Source organism: Lepus europaeus, chromosome 2 (assembly GCF_033115175.1).
Source record: "Lepus europaeus isolate LE1 chromosome 2, mLepTim1.pri, whole genome shotgun sequence".
In the NCBI taxonomy this organism is placed as follows: Eukaryota; Metazoa; Chordata; class Mammalia; order Lagomorpha; family Leporidae; genus Lepus; species Lepus europaeus.
Genome location: NC_084828.1, coordinates 146,553,431 through 146,569,369, shown reverse-complemented (window position 1 = coordinate 146,569,369; position 15,939 = coordinate 146,553,431). Strand labels below are relative to the sequence as shown.

The 15,939-nt window shown below is 53.1% G+C and overlaps 1 protein-coding gene across 1 annotated transcript in view; it reads left to right on the top strand.

Annotated features, from left to right (window-relative positions):
- The window catches only part of EPHB1 (EPH receptor B1), a 309,194-nt gene that overhangs the window by 286,458 nt on the left and 6,797 nt on the right, over positions 1–15,939 (top strand). The window contains exon 14 of the mRNA XM_062182316.1: positions 10,659–10,808. Coding sequence (XP_062038300.1) covers positions 10,659–10,808 — 150 coding nt within the window. The remainder of the gene's footprint in view (positions 1–10,658; positions 10,809–15,939) is intronic.

Here is a 15,939-nt window from a genome sequence, read left to right as displayed (position 1 = left end):
ATCTATGTAATCTTTGCATTTGCTCAGATTTTTTACCTGGTATTATTTTTACCCTATTTCTTTGTTATTTGCCTTCTCCCCCTACTTTGTAAATATTATTTTCTGAACTCTCATTTGTCTTTAGATACTTCTTTGTGCACTTCTGTATTTCCTAAGTCATGGATATTCTCTTACATAACTATAGTACAGTTACCAACTTTCATAGGTTAACATGGATAAAAATACTTTTATCAAGCTCACCATTTGTTTTATAATTTTGCTTACTGACCCAAAAATGCCTTTTTAAGCACTTTTTTCTCCATTCATATAGAATCCATCTCAGATCAGATATTGCATTTAGTTGATTAAGTAAGTCTCTTTCTCTCTCTGTTAAGATTGATTGATCTTGAAAGGCAGAGTCACAGAGAGAAAGAGGAAGAGACAGAGAAAGATCTTCCGTCTGCTGGGTCACTGCCCAAATGGCCACAATGGCCCATTGTGGGGCCTGGCTAAAGCCAGGAGCCAGGAACTCCATCCTGGTCTTCCATGTGGGTGCTGCAAATAGAGCAGCCAGGACTCAAACCCATGCTCTGATATGAGACCCGCTGTGCCACAACACCCACCCTGATTAAGTCTCTTTTAATCAGGAACAGTTTCCCAATTTTTGTGACGCTAACATTCTTAAAGAAAACCATTTATACATTTTTCAATGGAATCACCCTCACTTTGGGTTTGGCTGGCATCTCTTCCTAAGTTAGATCCTCGTTACAACCCTGGACCTGACAGCTTGTCCTTCTGAAGGCGTTGTATCTGGACGCCCACCTGCACTTTGCGTTGATGCTAAGATTTGTGTAAAGTTTGGTAGGCGTTCACTTCCCAAAGCCTCTGCCAGCTTCTGCTCTTACCCCCGGTTGTGAGATGTGCCTGGTTCCTCACCTCCGTCCTGACCTGGGCTGTGACCAGTGTCCTGCACTTGTCCTTGGTCTGTGTGCTAGGCTTGGCAATACTTCACTCCAAGAAGAAAGCAATAAACATTTTTTTCTCATTACACTTAGAGGCGCCTCTAAATATTCTTACCACCCAGTAAATGTTCCTAAAATATGAAAACTACCATGGAGTCCAGTGCCCTTTTGTATGGCAGAGGTTGTGGAGACTTAGGTCATCTGGGATCATGCCAACACAGTAGGGGTGAGCCCCTTGGCTGAGTCAGGGCCTTCATAGTCCATGAAAGTAAAACAGAGGCCAATTCTGTTTGTTTGGTGCCACCTGTGCTCCCTCCATAGACACACATCTCCCTCGTCTTCCCGTCTCCCTTCCTGTCATCCTGTGCAAGGAAAAGCAGGACAGGATGTAAAGTGGATGCCTTGCACCTTGTAGCAGGACCCACCTGACAGGGTGCTTCCCTCCTCTCCTACCCCATTCCCAGCATCCGTAAAACAAGACTCAAAACCCAGAAGATGTGAGAGATGGCCAAGAAAGAACTGGCCTCCATTAAAGGGGCTGTGGAGATGACTCTGCCTATCCCTGGCCTTCCCCACTGTCCTCCAAGGAGGACAGATGCCCAAGAACAGGGTTCCTGCTGGGTGGCAGGTGGAGCTGCCTCCTCGGCACACTTGCACACTCCCCCATGTCAGCTAACAGCTCCTCCTCCGTCCCTCTGAGATAATTAAGCCCTATTATATCCATTGGCAGGTGCGGTGCTTAAGTGACTTGGTTATAACTGCAGGGAGTGATTGAGAGAGAAGCAGTGCCGAGAAGAGAGTGCACTTTAGGAGCCAGAGAGCTTAAGCCATTTAATGCGACTGATGATTTAAAAATAGTACTTGGAGGATACAGGCTCACCGAGAGGGTGGAGGCATGGCTGGTCCCCATTGGTGGGGCATCAAACATGGCAATGTGAATCAGGAAAGTGCCCCTGTTAAGTAAGCTGGGTTGCTGTGGACAGTCTGTCAGATGCTTCCATTGTGGGAAAAGGAGACAAACCCCACAGAGCTGGATGGAGGGCTCCAAGATGGCCGAGTAGAGGCTTGCCTTCCCCAGAGGCAGCCCCTGCCACCCACATTGCCTTTGGAGGTGCAGCCCTGCCACCGGAAATGAAATGAGAGAATGTGGTGGTGGGGAGAGGGAACAGGTGCAGCATGTGGAGGACATAGGAGGCAAAGGCAGAGGGCGCTGTTGCAGTCCACTGACAGGGCCTGGAGCCAGGAGGCTTGGGGATGAGCCCAAGAGACACAGGGGAGCAGACAGCTTGGCTGCAAAAGAATAGGACGATTGTGGTCTCCTGGGGTGGGCTGCAGGGAAGCAGGGGGAAGGGAGCCTCTGGGAAAAAGGCACAGCTCCTTCTGTGCCGTGTGCACAGCAGCAATGGGTGACTGGCACAGGAGGGGAAGGGCAGACAGGAGGTGACTTTGAGCTCCTCTTCTACCTTACCCGTCCCACAGTCCCTGGTCCTCATGCCAGCCTGTCATCCAAAGGGCCTGGAGGCCCGCTGCCCTCCCATCCCCTTTGGAGGAGGACAGGTGCTTCCCTGCTCGCTGGATCCCTGCTGGGCTGCAGGCCCTCTCCCTGTTTTCAGTAGTCACCACCCGGGAAAGCAAAGGGCAGGTGCATCCAGCTGCCCTCTTCAGGAGCGCTGGGAGCCAGCCCGGCTTCGGGGGCTGTGCAGGGAGAGGACAAGCCTGCTCCATCTCTGCCCTGATGAGCGCAGTGGGGTTCCCTGGTCGGGCTCCTCCTGGGGCAGAAGCCATGCTGGCCCCTTCCTCTCTCGTGACCTGGGTCTGGCTGAGAAGGTACCACCTGCCTGCTTGTCAAATGAACCAAGGCTGCCAGTAAATTATTTCGCCCTTGTCCCTCCACCCTTTCTTTTTAGTTGTACACTCCAGCGGTGCTGTGTGATAAGAACTAACAGTCATGCCCAGATCCCAGCCTCCGCGGCTGTTTCCAGGGGGGTGGGGGTGGGAAAAGAAGGCAGCTGTTGGCGCTGCCAGGGTAGTACAGAGAAACAGCGGCTGTTGGGTGGCAGAACAGGAGTTTTTGTTGTTGTTTCCTGTTGGGAAGCGTCACCAAGTGGCCTTTCTGTTCTTCACACGTGAAATACACACTATCATCCGCATATTTTTAGTTAATTTATGTCCAAATAGGCCTTTCTCTAGCTGCTGGAAAATGATGTTTGGGCTGCAGTTACCTTTCGCAGCATCTCACAGAAGGGCTGCCGCTCAGACAGCGCTCAGGGGAGAGGCAGCAAGGAGCCACCAACCGTAAATCTTCCCATTTGCACTTATTCAAATCACATATTTTACTACTAGTAAGAAATACACTGTGTCGCTCACTGTGGAAGAGCCGCTAATGCTTCATTCAAGAAGAGCTTGGGGAAACATGCTGTTCAGAAAGGAACTGGTCTGCAGCCAAGGCTGGGTGTCTTTGCTCCCAGCCCTGACCTCCGTGGCTCCTGCCATCTGCATGACAAACGCGGCCACCTCCCGGAAGCTCACCTGCTTCCACCCAAAGTTGCCATTCTCTCTGGGTTGTACCATCATCCTTAGCAGGGTCATAAATTACAGTGTCACCATCAAGATTGTGGCTCCTGGAGAGAAATAAGCAGCAGGGCCAGATGAACTCTTTGGGAAGATGGAGAGATTGTTTTCATGCAAATTCCTGGCATCCTGGGGCACGGAGAACAGCCTCTTTATTATATAGACTCAGTTGCAGTTCAGCAGGCAGAAGCCATTTCAACTGGCTGTAGAAGCCGCTGATGTTAGGAAAGGACACTCTTAGGCAGGAACTTCTATTCCTTCTCGGCTGATAACATGTCTTCTCCAGGGCGGGGGTGGGGGAGAAGAAAAACTCACTTTACTGATGGGGTTGAGGAAAATGCATTTGTGTGCTTGCAAAGTGCTTTTAAATCAAGACATCATTCTAAAACACCTCCCTCCTTTAGCATGCAGGGCAGTGGACGGTGACTGGGGAACAGGAGGGAGGCGTGTCATACGGATGCACCCTGAGGGCAGGGCCATCTGTGTGTGAGCTCCTCACCCGGGCTGGCCATTCGGTCAGGTCAGGGTGGTCACTGCTCCCAGGGTGAGTGCCCAGCCTGCCCGTTCCAGACCCACCCTTGATGTGCTAAGTAAACTTCATCGCAATTCATTCTCCATGTCCTTTGGACCACAGACAGGTTTATGCACTTGACCTTGATGAAGCCAATTTGTTGCCTTTTTTTATTTTCCTTTTTCATCATCTTAGATCTCTGGAGGTTTACTTCAACCTTGGCAAATACTTGCCCAGCCTATTGCCACCTGTTCTGTACCCACCTTGCTGCTGTCTGCCCTCCCCCCCATCCCCGCAAAGCCCAACCCAGGGCTTGCAAGCTTGTCTGCCCATTGGAGTCTGCTGGGGTAGTCTTGGCAATCTTTTTTAAGTCTCTGGGCATGGGGCTCACGCACTGGTAGGTTTTACCTTGCTCAACCCCTTGCTGAGCCCAGGGGAAGCCTCAGCATCCTTCTCAGCACAGCCACTAACAACGCTGGGAGTTGCTACTCAAGATGAAACCTAACAGCGTCCATGGCTTCTGCTGCCATTGGTTCTCAAAGTGGGGGAATCACCCTGGGAATGTGTTAGAGATGCACATTCCCAATCCTCTCCCAGAACTGGGAAATCCAAAAGTCTGGGTCAAGGTTAGTTTGATAAGCCTTCCAGAAAATTCTGACGCACACTGAAATTTGCGAATCACCGCTCCAGACAGTGACTGTGACGAGTGACTGGACATCAGTCACCTGAAGATGTTAAATCTTACCAGTGTGTGGGCAGCACTCCCAGAAATTCTGCGTAAATCAGACTAGAACAAAATCTGGCCTTCCCTGGGTGATGCTAATGGGTAGAGGAGCTAAGAACCACTGCTCTAGGCCTCCTGGGTGTGCAGAGAGGAGAGCCATTGGCTGTGCCTCCAGCCAGCACTTGCTCTCACCATGCAGGTCCCTGGACCTAGAGGGCTCCCCTGTGACTGGGGACACTTCTGATAGAGTGAGGCTGGGATTCTCCCTCAGGCATGTTGACCAAGGGCAGTACTCCAAGGTGTGGACTGCGACCATGGTCAGGTCAACAGCACTGAAGAAACGTTACAGGGAGCCCTGTGGCTAATTGAGGGGTCGTAGAGTAAAACTGTAGAGGTATCCTCTGCTCCCAAATCCCATTCCCCTCTGATACAAGGAATCTACAAGGAGTTCATGGAAGATGCATATTATGAGAAAACTATGCATGGATTTCAAAACATTTTCACCCAGATAAACTCATCTCTTAATTCCATTGTCCTACAAACTAACCTCATAGTAGCCCATGATGGTTCTGCCGTCTACCAGCTTCACGACAGTATGTTTTAACTAGTGCCCCAAAAGATCATGTATTAGTATTAGTTTTCTAGGGTTGCTGGGACATAGTAAGACCAACAGGGTGGTATTCTACAATAGGAATGCATTCTCTCACAGTTCTGGAAGCTGGAAGTCTGAGACCAGGATGTCAGCTGGGCCACACTCCTTCCAAAACTTCCAGGGGAGAGTTTTATCTGTTCTCCTAGTCCTTGGTGCAACTCGGCCTGTAGGTGGATCCCTCGGGTCTCTGCTCTGTCGTCAGGGGCTGTGCTCCCTGTGTGTCCCTGCATCTACTCAGGGCTTCTTTATGCAGACATCAGCATTCAATTTAGGACCCATCCTAATCCAGGGTGATCTCATCTTACCTTGATTATATCTGCAAAGGCCCTATTTCCAAACAAGCTCTATGGTTCGCATTTACAGGTGTCATGGGTTAAGATTCCAACATCTCTTTTTGGAAGGGTACAATTCAACCCTCAACATTCCACATGTTCTTATTGCATACTGTGTGGTACACGTGTCTGGCACAGTGGCTTCTCCCAACAATGTTTTACATATGACAAGCCTTCAAGAGGGCTATGATGCTCTTGCTCATATACCAACCACTTCCACACTTCCTGGGGATTGCCTCCTGTAGCATAATTGCGATAGTTATGAACAAACATCCACGATTGCCATAACTCAACATGCGTGAGTGTCTGGATTCTTGCTGTGGTCCCACCGAGACCTTGTCTCATACAAGGTGGTGGAGGAAGGCAGTACAGTGCTTCTGACACCCGGAAGTACTGCCCAGGGAGCTTCTCCAGCATAAGTAACCAGCAAAGGAAATCAGTGCCATGCCAGGACACGGGCCTGGAAAACTTCACCATTGCACAGTAAGCATCTAGATAGCAATGCAGCGAGCTGCCTGCTATTGTCCCATAGAGCAGGGGTGAGTCTCATGGCTGCTGTGTCTACAGCAGAGTGCTGGGCATTTCATGGATGCTTCATAGTTGAGTACCTCAAAAAGTTTATGGAAATTGGAATTAAAAGATGAGTTTATTTGGGTACAAAAAAATTGAAATCTGTGCATCAGTTTTTCAGAGTCAGCATCTTCCATGAACTTTTTGAAGCCCCCAGTAATTGCCTGTTGTTAACTGACTGAGGCCGAGGGACCAGGGGGCCCCTGCACGGAGACCATCTGCCTATTGGCATCACACATCTTGTTGGGATCTTACCTGCTGGCTGGAGTGGGTGTGGCTCAGCAGGTGACCCTGAAGATGAATTAGGATTAATCCACTGCCAGATATGGTCTCTTAGTCCATCAGTTTCTACGAACACATACACAGTCTTAAGTTTACAAATCTGAGTTAAGACACGATGATTCTGAAGCAGACACTTTTCAAACATCTGAAAAATGTCGGCAGGACAAGCCTTGAACGTGAAGCTCCAGGTGGAAGGTCAGTGTGTGCCGTCACAGGGGTGGGGAACGCCCAGGCTTGGAGGCCGTGCAAGGCCCGTGAAATCACCTGTTCTGCCCTGCCGGGGCAGCTGCAGGCAGAACTCGAAATTCAATACAGCTGCAGCAGGCTCATTTGTAAGTTGGCATTTTTTGAATGGCCTGCGGAGGATGTTAGAAACATCCAAATGGCCCTCGACAGAAAAAAAAAAAAAGTTCCCCAGTCTTGTCTCAGAGCCTGACCTTAGGAGGTGCTTCTACCTTCTGTCCTGCCCTGTGTCCCAACAGTGTCCCCTGGAGCACCTCCGGGGAACCTGCAGAAGGTGTGTCCGGGCCTGAGCACCCCTAGGGGGAGCAAGTCCCCCGGTGCCTTGCAGAAGCCGTGCCTGGGGCCAGTGAATGCTCTGTCCAAGCCTGCTTTCATAGATGTCCGTTCTTCACTGCCCTGAGAGTCCAGAGCGAGCCGCTCCTTCGCCACCCTGCAGGGGCGGGCAGGCCCTCGGGGCTCTCTGCAGCCCTGTGGATGTGCCGGCCTTGGCTTCCGGTCCAGGTTTCTCCTCCAGCAGCAGAGCCCTGAGTGCCACAGCACCATCCCGCTTCCTTTGTTCTGTCCCCATCCCCGGGGCTGGGCACCATCACCATCCTCTAAATGAATAGATTCACATAATTGAAGATGAGTTAAATAATCATCGCCACCGTTAGCTCTGAGCAGGAGAGGCGGCGCTGACGACAGGATTCTTGAAAAGATGAGAGGGAGGTTTGCGATTCCAGGACAGATAGCGCCCTTCCTCACGCTCCTCTGGCTCTGAGTTTCCTTTGTTTCTGCCTCGGAGGTCAGTGTCCCCTGCTCTTCGGCTGGGTAGGAGAGCCAGCCATGACAAGCTGTCACCTGTTTATCCAGGGTGGCTCTTCTCGAAGGCTCGGCCACCTGCTGGGATGGAGGTGGTGGTGGTGACAGGCCAGGCTCCGTGTTCACTGAGGCCCAACAGCGCAAGGTGGCAGGAGGGCTCGAGGCTCTCCGCCAGTGCGCTTGGCACCACCACTTTGCATGCAAGGGGGAACCGCTCAACAGCTGTCACTGACAGTCCCTGGGGTCTGCTCCAGACCTGGCAGAGGAGGACACTTGCAGACTCCCAAATCGCCTCTTTGAAATTCAGAAGCACCACACTTTCATCCCCCTCCCCCTTCTCCTACACACACACACACACACACACAGATAAGCAAGTCCGGACGCTTGCACTGCCAAGTCTCTTCTCTGCCGCCCATACTGATAAGTTCTCCCTCGTGCAGAATCTGTTCCCCTCCCCACCCCGCACACGTGCACACGCACAGTCACACTAACCAAACTCCCACTCCTCTGACCTCACGTAACCCGGCTCTTTCAATAGAGTGAAATGCCAGGTGTTTTAAGAGAGTGAAATGCCTTGTCTTCTGAGGGAGGCTTCCTGGTCTCAGGGCATGGCCACAGCCCTCCCCCAGAGGCACCCCGTCGGCATCCCAAAGCTCCGGAGTCCCCGGATGGATTTCTCACCCTCTGCCCGGCCCTGGATACCTAACACGTAGCTAGCAACAGTCAGCGCGTGCGTATCTGGGGGATGCTGAGGACAGAGCATTCAGGGCTGTGCACGCCAGCCTGCCCTGCAGGCACTCGGCACATTGCTGGCATTTGTGCAAGCCTGCCCGTGTCCCCGGGGAAATCAGGACTGTCTTCTCGGCAGAAAGCTGGACGCGTGCCTGTGTGCTGGGGGAGACCCAGGCCAGGCTGCCTGCCCTCCTCCCAGGCCCCAGCCGGAAACTAGATACAAATGCACCATGCAGCCCCTCCCCCTCCCTCTCCTCCCCCCACACATTAGCCACGTACACGTACACATCGTTAAGACTGTTTTGCTCAGCATCCACCATGTGTCTTTGGTGCTGTGAGCACACTGTAAGCATGGCCAGAACACAAATAGCCTCTCTCGGTCCAGGCAGGCCACTCAGGAGAGGGGGAAGGGAGCTGTCTGCTCTGTGCAATCACCGGAGTGAGAAGGGTCCGGGCATCGGGAAAGCGTGATGGGGCCGGTACCTGGATAAAGAACAGAGGGTGCCCTGCTTTACCTCCTACAAGCAGCGTCCATGCTAGACCAGCCGTGCCCTGCTCCTCTGCTCACCACCAGGAACCCAGCTCCCGCCATCCCAGATTGCTTGCAGTTCCCAGCCTCTCTCTCACACACAGCCTTCGCCTGGGTGTTAACTTTATTCACACTCCAGTGCTGAGCATAGTGGAAATCGTAGCTAACACAGACCCAGCACTAACTCTCCTTGCCAGGCCCTGTCCCCAGCACTGTGTAGGTGTCAACCCTACAGGACGGATTAGGTTACTACTTGCCCCAGCTACACGGTTAAAAAGGAGCAGCCAAAAACTGTAGGAGCTCTCAACCATTGCAGGAAACTGCCCCTCTGACAGCTCCTGGCTGCCTTCCACAACCCACCGATGTTAGGGGATCTCCTTCAGTTCTCAGAACCCCCTGTCCTCACCCTTCCCACTTTACGGTTGTCCTGGCTATGTGTGAGCCTTCTGCTCTCTGGCCTGCCTCCCTGCTCTCCTGTGCAGTGTGAGGGCGGGGACCCCGGCCAGCTCATCTAGGGGACGTCAGCTCCCCACTGTGGGCCTGGCACACAGCGGTGCTCATTGCTTTCTCATTGATGGCACGAATGGGTGGGCATCAGCCCCTAAGTTAAATGAAACCGGCTGAGGTCTGGCAGCCAAGCTGAGAGCCAAGCAGAAGCTTCTGGTGTGTGTTGGAGGGTGTATTCGTCAGCCCTCCATTACTGCAACTCCAACGCCTGCAAGGAGCTGCTTAGGAAGGAAGAAGGTTTATTCTGGCTTACAGTTTTGGAGGTTCACAGTTCAAGATCGGGCAGCCCCATCAGTCTAGTGTCTGAGGGTGAAGTGTGCATGGAGGGAGGATCACCAGGCAGCCAAGAGGGAAGCTAGACTGAACTCAGCTTATGAAACCAACCCCTCCTGAGAACTGCTTTACCAAGGGCAAGTCCCCAGGGCCACAAGGCCTCCCCTAGAGTATTATAGGGCCAAGTCTCTACCCTTAATCCATTTACATAAGATGTTGGGGACCAAGCTCCAATAGCCAAGCCTCCGAAGGACAGGCAAGCTGTTATCCAAAGCATCACATAGGGCAAGAAGAAGGAGAAAAATGCATCTCTAGCCCCCCAGGGTCCCCACCTCCACAGTCAGCATCCTGAGAGGCTACAGCCCAGGGCCCAGTGAAACCCAGTGCAGCCCAGGGTTGTCTGTGGGTGGCGGAGTCGGCAGGATGTCATGCCCTCCCCCAGTGGGGTGCAGTAGAAGTGAGGCAGAGAGGCAGCTGGGTGCAACCCTGCAGAGGGAGGGTCCTCCAGGGGCTGTGCCTCATCTCTCCTTTCCTTTCCTTGCTGTTGTGTTGCCTTCTGACCCAGATGTTGTGGCTTTTACATTGCCATGCAACAGGCAGCGTGGCTTGCATCTCACTCAGGAATCTCATGTGGCTCTAATACCTCGAGGGCAATTACAGTCTCTCCTTCCAGCCGTGTCCCCAGCGGTGACATTTCAATCAGTATAGGGAATCGAGATGGGGGGAGGGTGTGGTGGATGGGGTCTCAGGCTAAGCCACCCCCTCATACATGGTTTGCCCACAGGCAGGGAGATGCCCACAGGAGCCACGCTGACTCTCTCTGAGCCCCTCCACGCACCCGCCCCTGGCCACGGGGCACACACCTCCTGGCTCTCCTAATCCACCAGACTCGGCTTGGCAGTGGAAGGACCAGCGAGCACAGCTTATTTTCACTTGTCTTCCATCGTGAGGCTGATGGCTGGGCTGACAGCTCCCTCCTTCTTCTTCCAGGGAGGGAAGATTCCTGTGAGATGGACGGCTCCTGAGGCCATTGCCTACCGCAAGTTCACTTCGGCCAGCGACGTCTGGAGCTACGGGATTGTCATGTGGGAAGTCATGTCCTTTGGAGAGAGACCCTACTGGGATATGTCCAACCAAGATGTGAGTGTCAGTGGCACCTGCTTGCCACAGCCCCTCCATCCAGGAGATCCCACACACAGAGACACGCCAAGTCCTCCTCTCTGTTTTCAGGGCCCCCCAACCTGAACTTGAAGTGTTCAGGGCAGGTACATGGTTCCCCTTGACCTGGATGGTGGAACTGATCCAAGTCCCAGAATAGAGAGTGACAGCCTCAGTGACCCCAAGCCTGTCAAGGTCTCCAGGCCCCCTTCCTGGGTCCCAAGAGACAGCAGGCTGGTTCTGAGAAGCCAGGAGACCCCAAATTAAGCAGGAAATTCTATCTTGCTACCTGCCTCGTGTCCTCATGTTCTTCTTCCCCACGCATGGCGGGGAAGCGGCAGCTGTGGTGTGAGAGCTGGGGCCTGGGTCCCCACGTGGTTCTGCCTCTGGCAGCTGTGTAGCACTGAATGAACCGGCTGCAGCTTCTGCCTGGTACTTGCACTCCTCGGCTGTAAAGGAAACCTTGTAAGGGGCCCTTTGTCCCTGACAGCCCCCTCTTGTGTGGTCCCCGGTTCCCTGCCAGTGAAGGAGGGCCTGAGGCAGCCCCCCAAAGCTGATGGGCTTGGGAGGAGGACCCTGTCTGCAGGGAGGTCTCCAGCACCAGTGACAAGTGCAGGCTGTCATCCGGGGGCAAGGGTGGGGAAGGAGGAGAAGGGTCATCTGCGATGCCTTCCGTTGAAGCGCCTTGGGGTGTTTCCAATGGGAGCCTTTGCTCCCTAATTACTAAAGGGTGAGGAAGTCTTCTCGGGATGGTTGGCTTTTTTTTTTTTTAAGATTTATTCATTTATTTGAAAGGCAGAGTTACAAAGAGGCAGAGGCGGAGAGAGAGAGACACACACACACAGAGAGAGACAGAGAGAGAGAGAGGTCTTCCATCCGCTGGTTCACTCCCCAGATGTCGGCAATGGCCAGAACTGCGCTGATCCAAAGCCAGGAGCCAGGAGCTTCTTCCGGGTCTCCCACGCGGGTGCAGGAGCCCAGGGACTTGGGCCATCTTCTACTGTGTTCCCAGGCCATAACAGGAAGCTGGATCAGAAGTGGAGCAGCCAGGACTTGAACCACTCCCCTGTGGAATGCCGGCACCGCAAGCAGCGGCTCTACCCACTACACCACAGTGCTGGGTCCCAGGATGATTGCCTTTGATAAGCTCCAAGCAGAGATCCTGTCTGGATTTCAGCAGCACCTATGACCTGGGGCCATTCCGCAGGTTCACTCCATGTTTGGGTCGTGGAGAGGACTGCCATTTGCAAAGGCGCATTCCTATGTTCTACATTTAGCCTTGCCATCACCACGGGAGGCAGCTATTAGCTTCCAGAACTGACAGGCTGCAAAAGGCAGGGCTATGCACAGCAGCGATCCGGCTCCTTTGGGCCACCAGCTGTACCAGAAGCACCTCCATGTCTGGGTGGACTGAGACAACGGCAAGCATGTGACAGCTGAAAAAGGAAGTGGTTTCCAGGGAGACTGAGGGAGACGGAGCCAGGGTGCCTCTGATGCAGACCCCCTGCTTCCTGGGACAGAGTGGCTGCAGCCCAGAGCAGGCGAAATGGCTGCATCCTTAAGCAGGTCTTCATGCCAACCATCTTATCTGTGATGGTCCATGCTGTACCCCTGCCCCTGTCAAATCCATGAGCAGTGGACTTGACACCGAGGCTGCTTCCATACAGTCAGCCACAGCCTGGCTCTGTCCATGCCGTCGGCTGGCTGAGTGAGAGACATTACGCAGAGAAAGGGGGCCCATCTTGTCCTGCCCAGAGACCTTAATCCGATTAAGAACAATTCAGCACACATAGCATGGATTACAAAACTGACAAGGCGAGATTTGACATTCAAGATATTCTCAAGTGGATGCCAAAAACAAATAGAATTCCTGGTATTAGACTTCCAGAATTCCCCAAGCGTCCCTTGCGTGCAGGCGTTGCCTGCTGACTGTGCTAAGCGCATGCCTCCGCCTGTGTTTCTGCAGGGGTTCACAGTCCAGTGCAGATGCACGGGGCTCTGTGAACATTTGGGTGGGGGAGGGCTTCCCAGAAATTTGTCGTACGAGCTGCGTCTCAGGGGGAACAAGAACATCTGTAAAGCAGCAGTTTCTGCTGGTTGTGTTGTCTGTCTCCAAATTAAAGCCCCAAGCGTTGTCCCAAGTGCCTGCAGCAGGAGGTGACTTCATGCCCATTCAGAAAGCTCCTTACAACCTGGCCTGGGAAGGAGCCCCGGAGAGAGGCGGGAGGGTCTGGCAGTGGCTCCGCTGCAGCCTGGATCATCAGAAAGGAGCGAGGTGGCTGCGGTAAAGGATTTCACGGATGTCGATAGAAAGGCTTTAAGGAAGAGAATTGCAGAGGCAAGTCGGAGTGCCAGTAATTGGGCTTCCAGAGCCTGGGAAGGTCTTTGAACAAGAACAGAGAGTTTGTCAGCCAGAGAGAGCAACTTGGAAGTTCTGCTGCTTGGATCTGATTGACAGAGATAATGAGAGTGGCGGTGTCTGTGGAGAGGAGCTGCGGTTTCCCTGAAACATCAGAGCTCAGCTTAACCCCCTCTGCCCTGGTTTCTCCACTGCTCCGAGCTCCTCCGCTGCTCTCTCCCCAGTGGAGGTCGAGTAGACACCACCCACAATCCAGCTCACTAATAGGACACACGTGTCTGCGGCAGCCAACAGGGCAATGGGAGGGCCCAGCTCCCTTCCCAGAGGTGCTCCAGGGCCTTTCTCCTGTGCCTGAGAGCATCCAGGAAAAAAACCCCTGCACCCAGCCCCATGCTGACCACCTCTGGGCCAGGGGAGCAGAGACAGCCCCTGCCCCCACCTGCCCCTGCCCCCTGTGGGTGGGGCCAGGACGGTTACCTGCACTGGCCTTTGGGACAGCCAGAAGACCTGCTGCAAACCTTGCAAAGCAGACTGCAGGTCCCAGGACTTGTCCTCTCGTTCTTCCTTCTCCCTGGAAGTGCCGTCCGATTTCCTAGGCTTCCAATCTGCTCAGCGTCCGTTTAGCTTATCCTGTGATGGGGCAAGGAGAGGAGCCCCAAATTCCCTCTGGTTTTCAACTCTGCCCAGCCAGACCCCCTATGCTTGCAACCCACAGCCATACCTTTCCATACAGTTCAAGGGTGGGTACTGGTGCTCAAAGCCGTCAGACTGAAGGTGCTGCTCCAGGCCTCCGCCAGGTCGCTACCCCTGCTAGGGAGGCAGATGCGACAGAGAACGATCCCGACGTCCCATTAAGAGACCAAAATTACTTTCTTGATATACTGATACTTCACTTTGATGTTAAGTTGTAGGTACTCAGAAAATTTAGAAAATATCAAGATCCTTAAAAAGAGCACAAAAATCTCCAAAGGTGAAGCACCACAGTCAAAGAAGTGCAGATAAATACACCAACTAATGACCTCGACATTTTTTCTTTGATGTGGAGGAGCAAGGATTTTTTAATGCGTGTGCAAGAACCATCAGTGCTTCAAATAATAACACCAAAATCATGTAAAAGAAATAGCAGAGTAAGTCTTATTTTTGTAAACGTGAACACGAGCAGGGGTTCCCATGGCTACACTCACTCCCCAAGAGGGGAGAAATGGGCACGTGCGTGGTGCCTCCCAAACCCTCTGCTCGTGGACTTCCGCCATAACCACTAGTAGCTCGCTGCCCTCTTCCCCAGCCGCAACAACACCGTCTGTGCATCAGGGATTCGTCTACCATGCATCCGTCAGTGCTCAGCACACGCCACCTCACTGTTCAGCAGTGTCTCTGTGCATGTTCAGGAAGTCAGGTGACTCTCCCAAGGTTCTACAGTTAGCAAGAAACAGAATGAGGATTTGAACTCAGACTTCTCAGGTCTGTGCCCCTAATCATTAGGCAGTACTTCCCTGACACAGCCATGGGGGTCTGTGCTCCTGCCTGACCTGCCCAGGGAGGAGGAGCTAGCTGCTTTTTGATGTCCTATTGAAAAGAATGGAAGGACATCCAACAAATAGAGGGAACTCAAAAGCAAATGCCAAGGGGCATAACGGGTAAAGCCACCGCCTGCAGTGCAGCATCCCGTATGGCCACCGGTTTGAATCTTGGCTGCGCCACTCTGATCCAGCTCTCTGCCATGGCCTGGGAAAGCAGTAGAAAATGGCCCAAGTCTTTGGGCCCCTGCACCCGCGTGGGAGACCCGGAGGAAGCTCTTGGCTCCTGGCTTCAGATTGGTGCAGTTCTGGCCATTGTGGCCATTTGGGGAGTGAACCAGCAGATGGAAGTCCTCTCTCTCTCACTCTCTCTCTCTCTCTCTCTGCCTCTCCTCTCTCTGTGTAACTCTGACTTTCAAAATAAATAAAAAGATCTTCGGAAAAAAAATGTCCAAAACCAAAACCTTTGAAGCGTCACACAACAAATAGCAAGGGAATTTAAAGTTGCATCCAGTCCGGAGTTTCCAGGCAGAAGATCAGCAGGTACATGTGGTCCTTGATGCCCCGCAAGGAGTGCTTGGGTCAGCTGTCTCTCTGAGGGGCTGTGCTCCTGCAGAACGGCCCTGACCCCGGTGCTCTTTCCTGTTGCCGGGCAGGTGACAGAGCTGTCTTGTTAGTGTTTGGGGCTCTAGCATCGAGCAGTCTGGGCAGAGATGCTAGCAGCTTAGGGGAACACGAGTAACACATAACTGCCCTGCACTGGAAGACGTTGGGGCTCCCTGCCCCCATGAGATGAGGAATCTGGACACAGCCTCTCGTGTCTCAACGGTGAGCAGAGAATGTTGGGACCCTCCATCTGGTTGCCTGGAAGGAGCTGGACAGAGCCAGGCTGACGGTAGTGATGCCTGGCTGCTCATCTCACAGAGGCCTTGGTTTACTTCCATACCCTCTGTTTGGTGCCATGGAGACATCCAACAGCTCCAGAGCTGATCTCCAGGCTGAGATCACCATAGCAGCCCCACAGAGGCCTGGGGAAGCAGCTTCAAGGTTTTCCAAACTGACGTATCGCAGCTCCACCACGGGTGAGCCGGGCGGCCTTGGGCAGACTTCTTCACTGCAGTTCTGTTTTCTCGTGGCGGGGAATGGGTTTCCAATGCCCTCCGAACAGAGCAGCAGGGAATTTGATTGACAATAATTTGGAGGAGATAAAAAATCGTCAGCACAACACGTTGCTCAA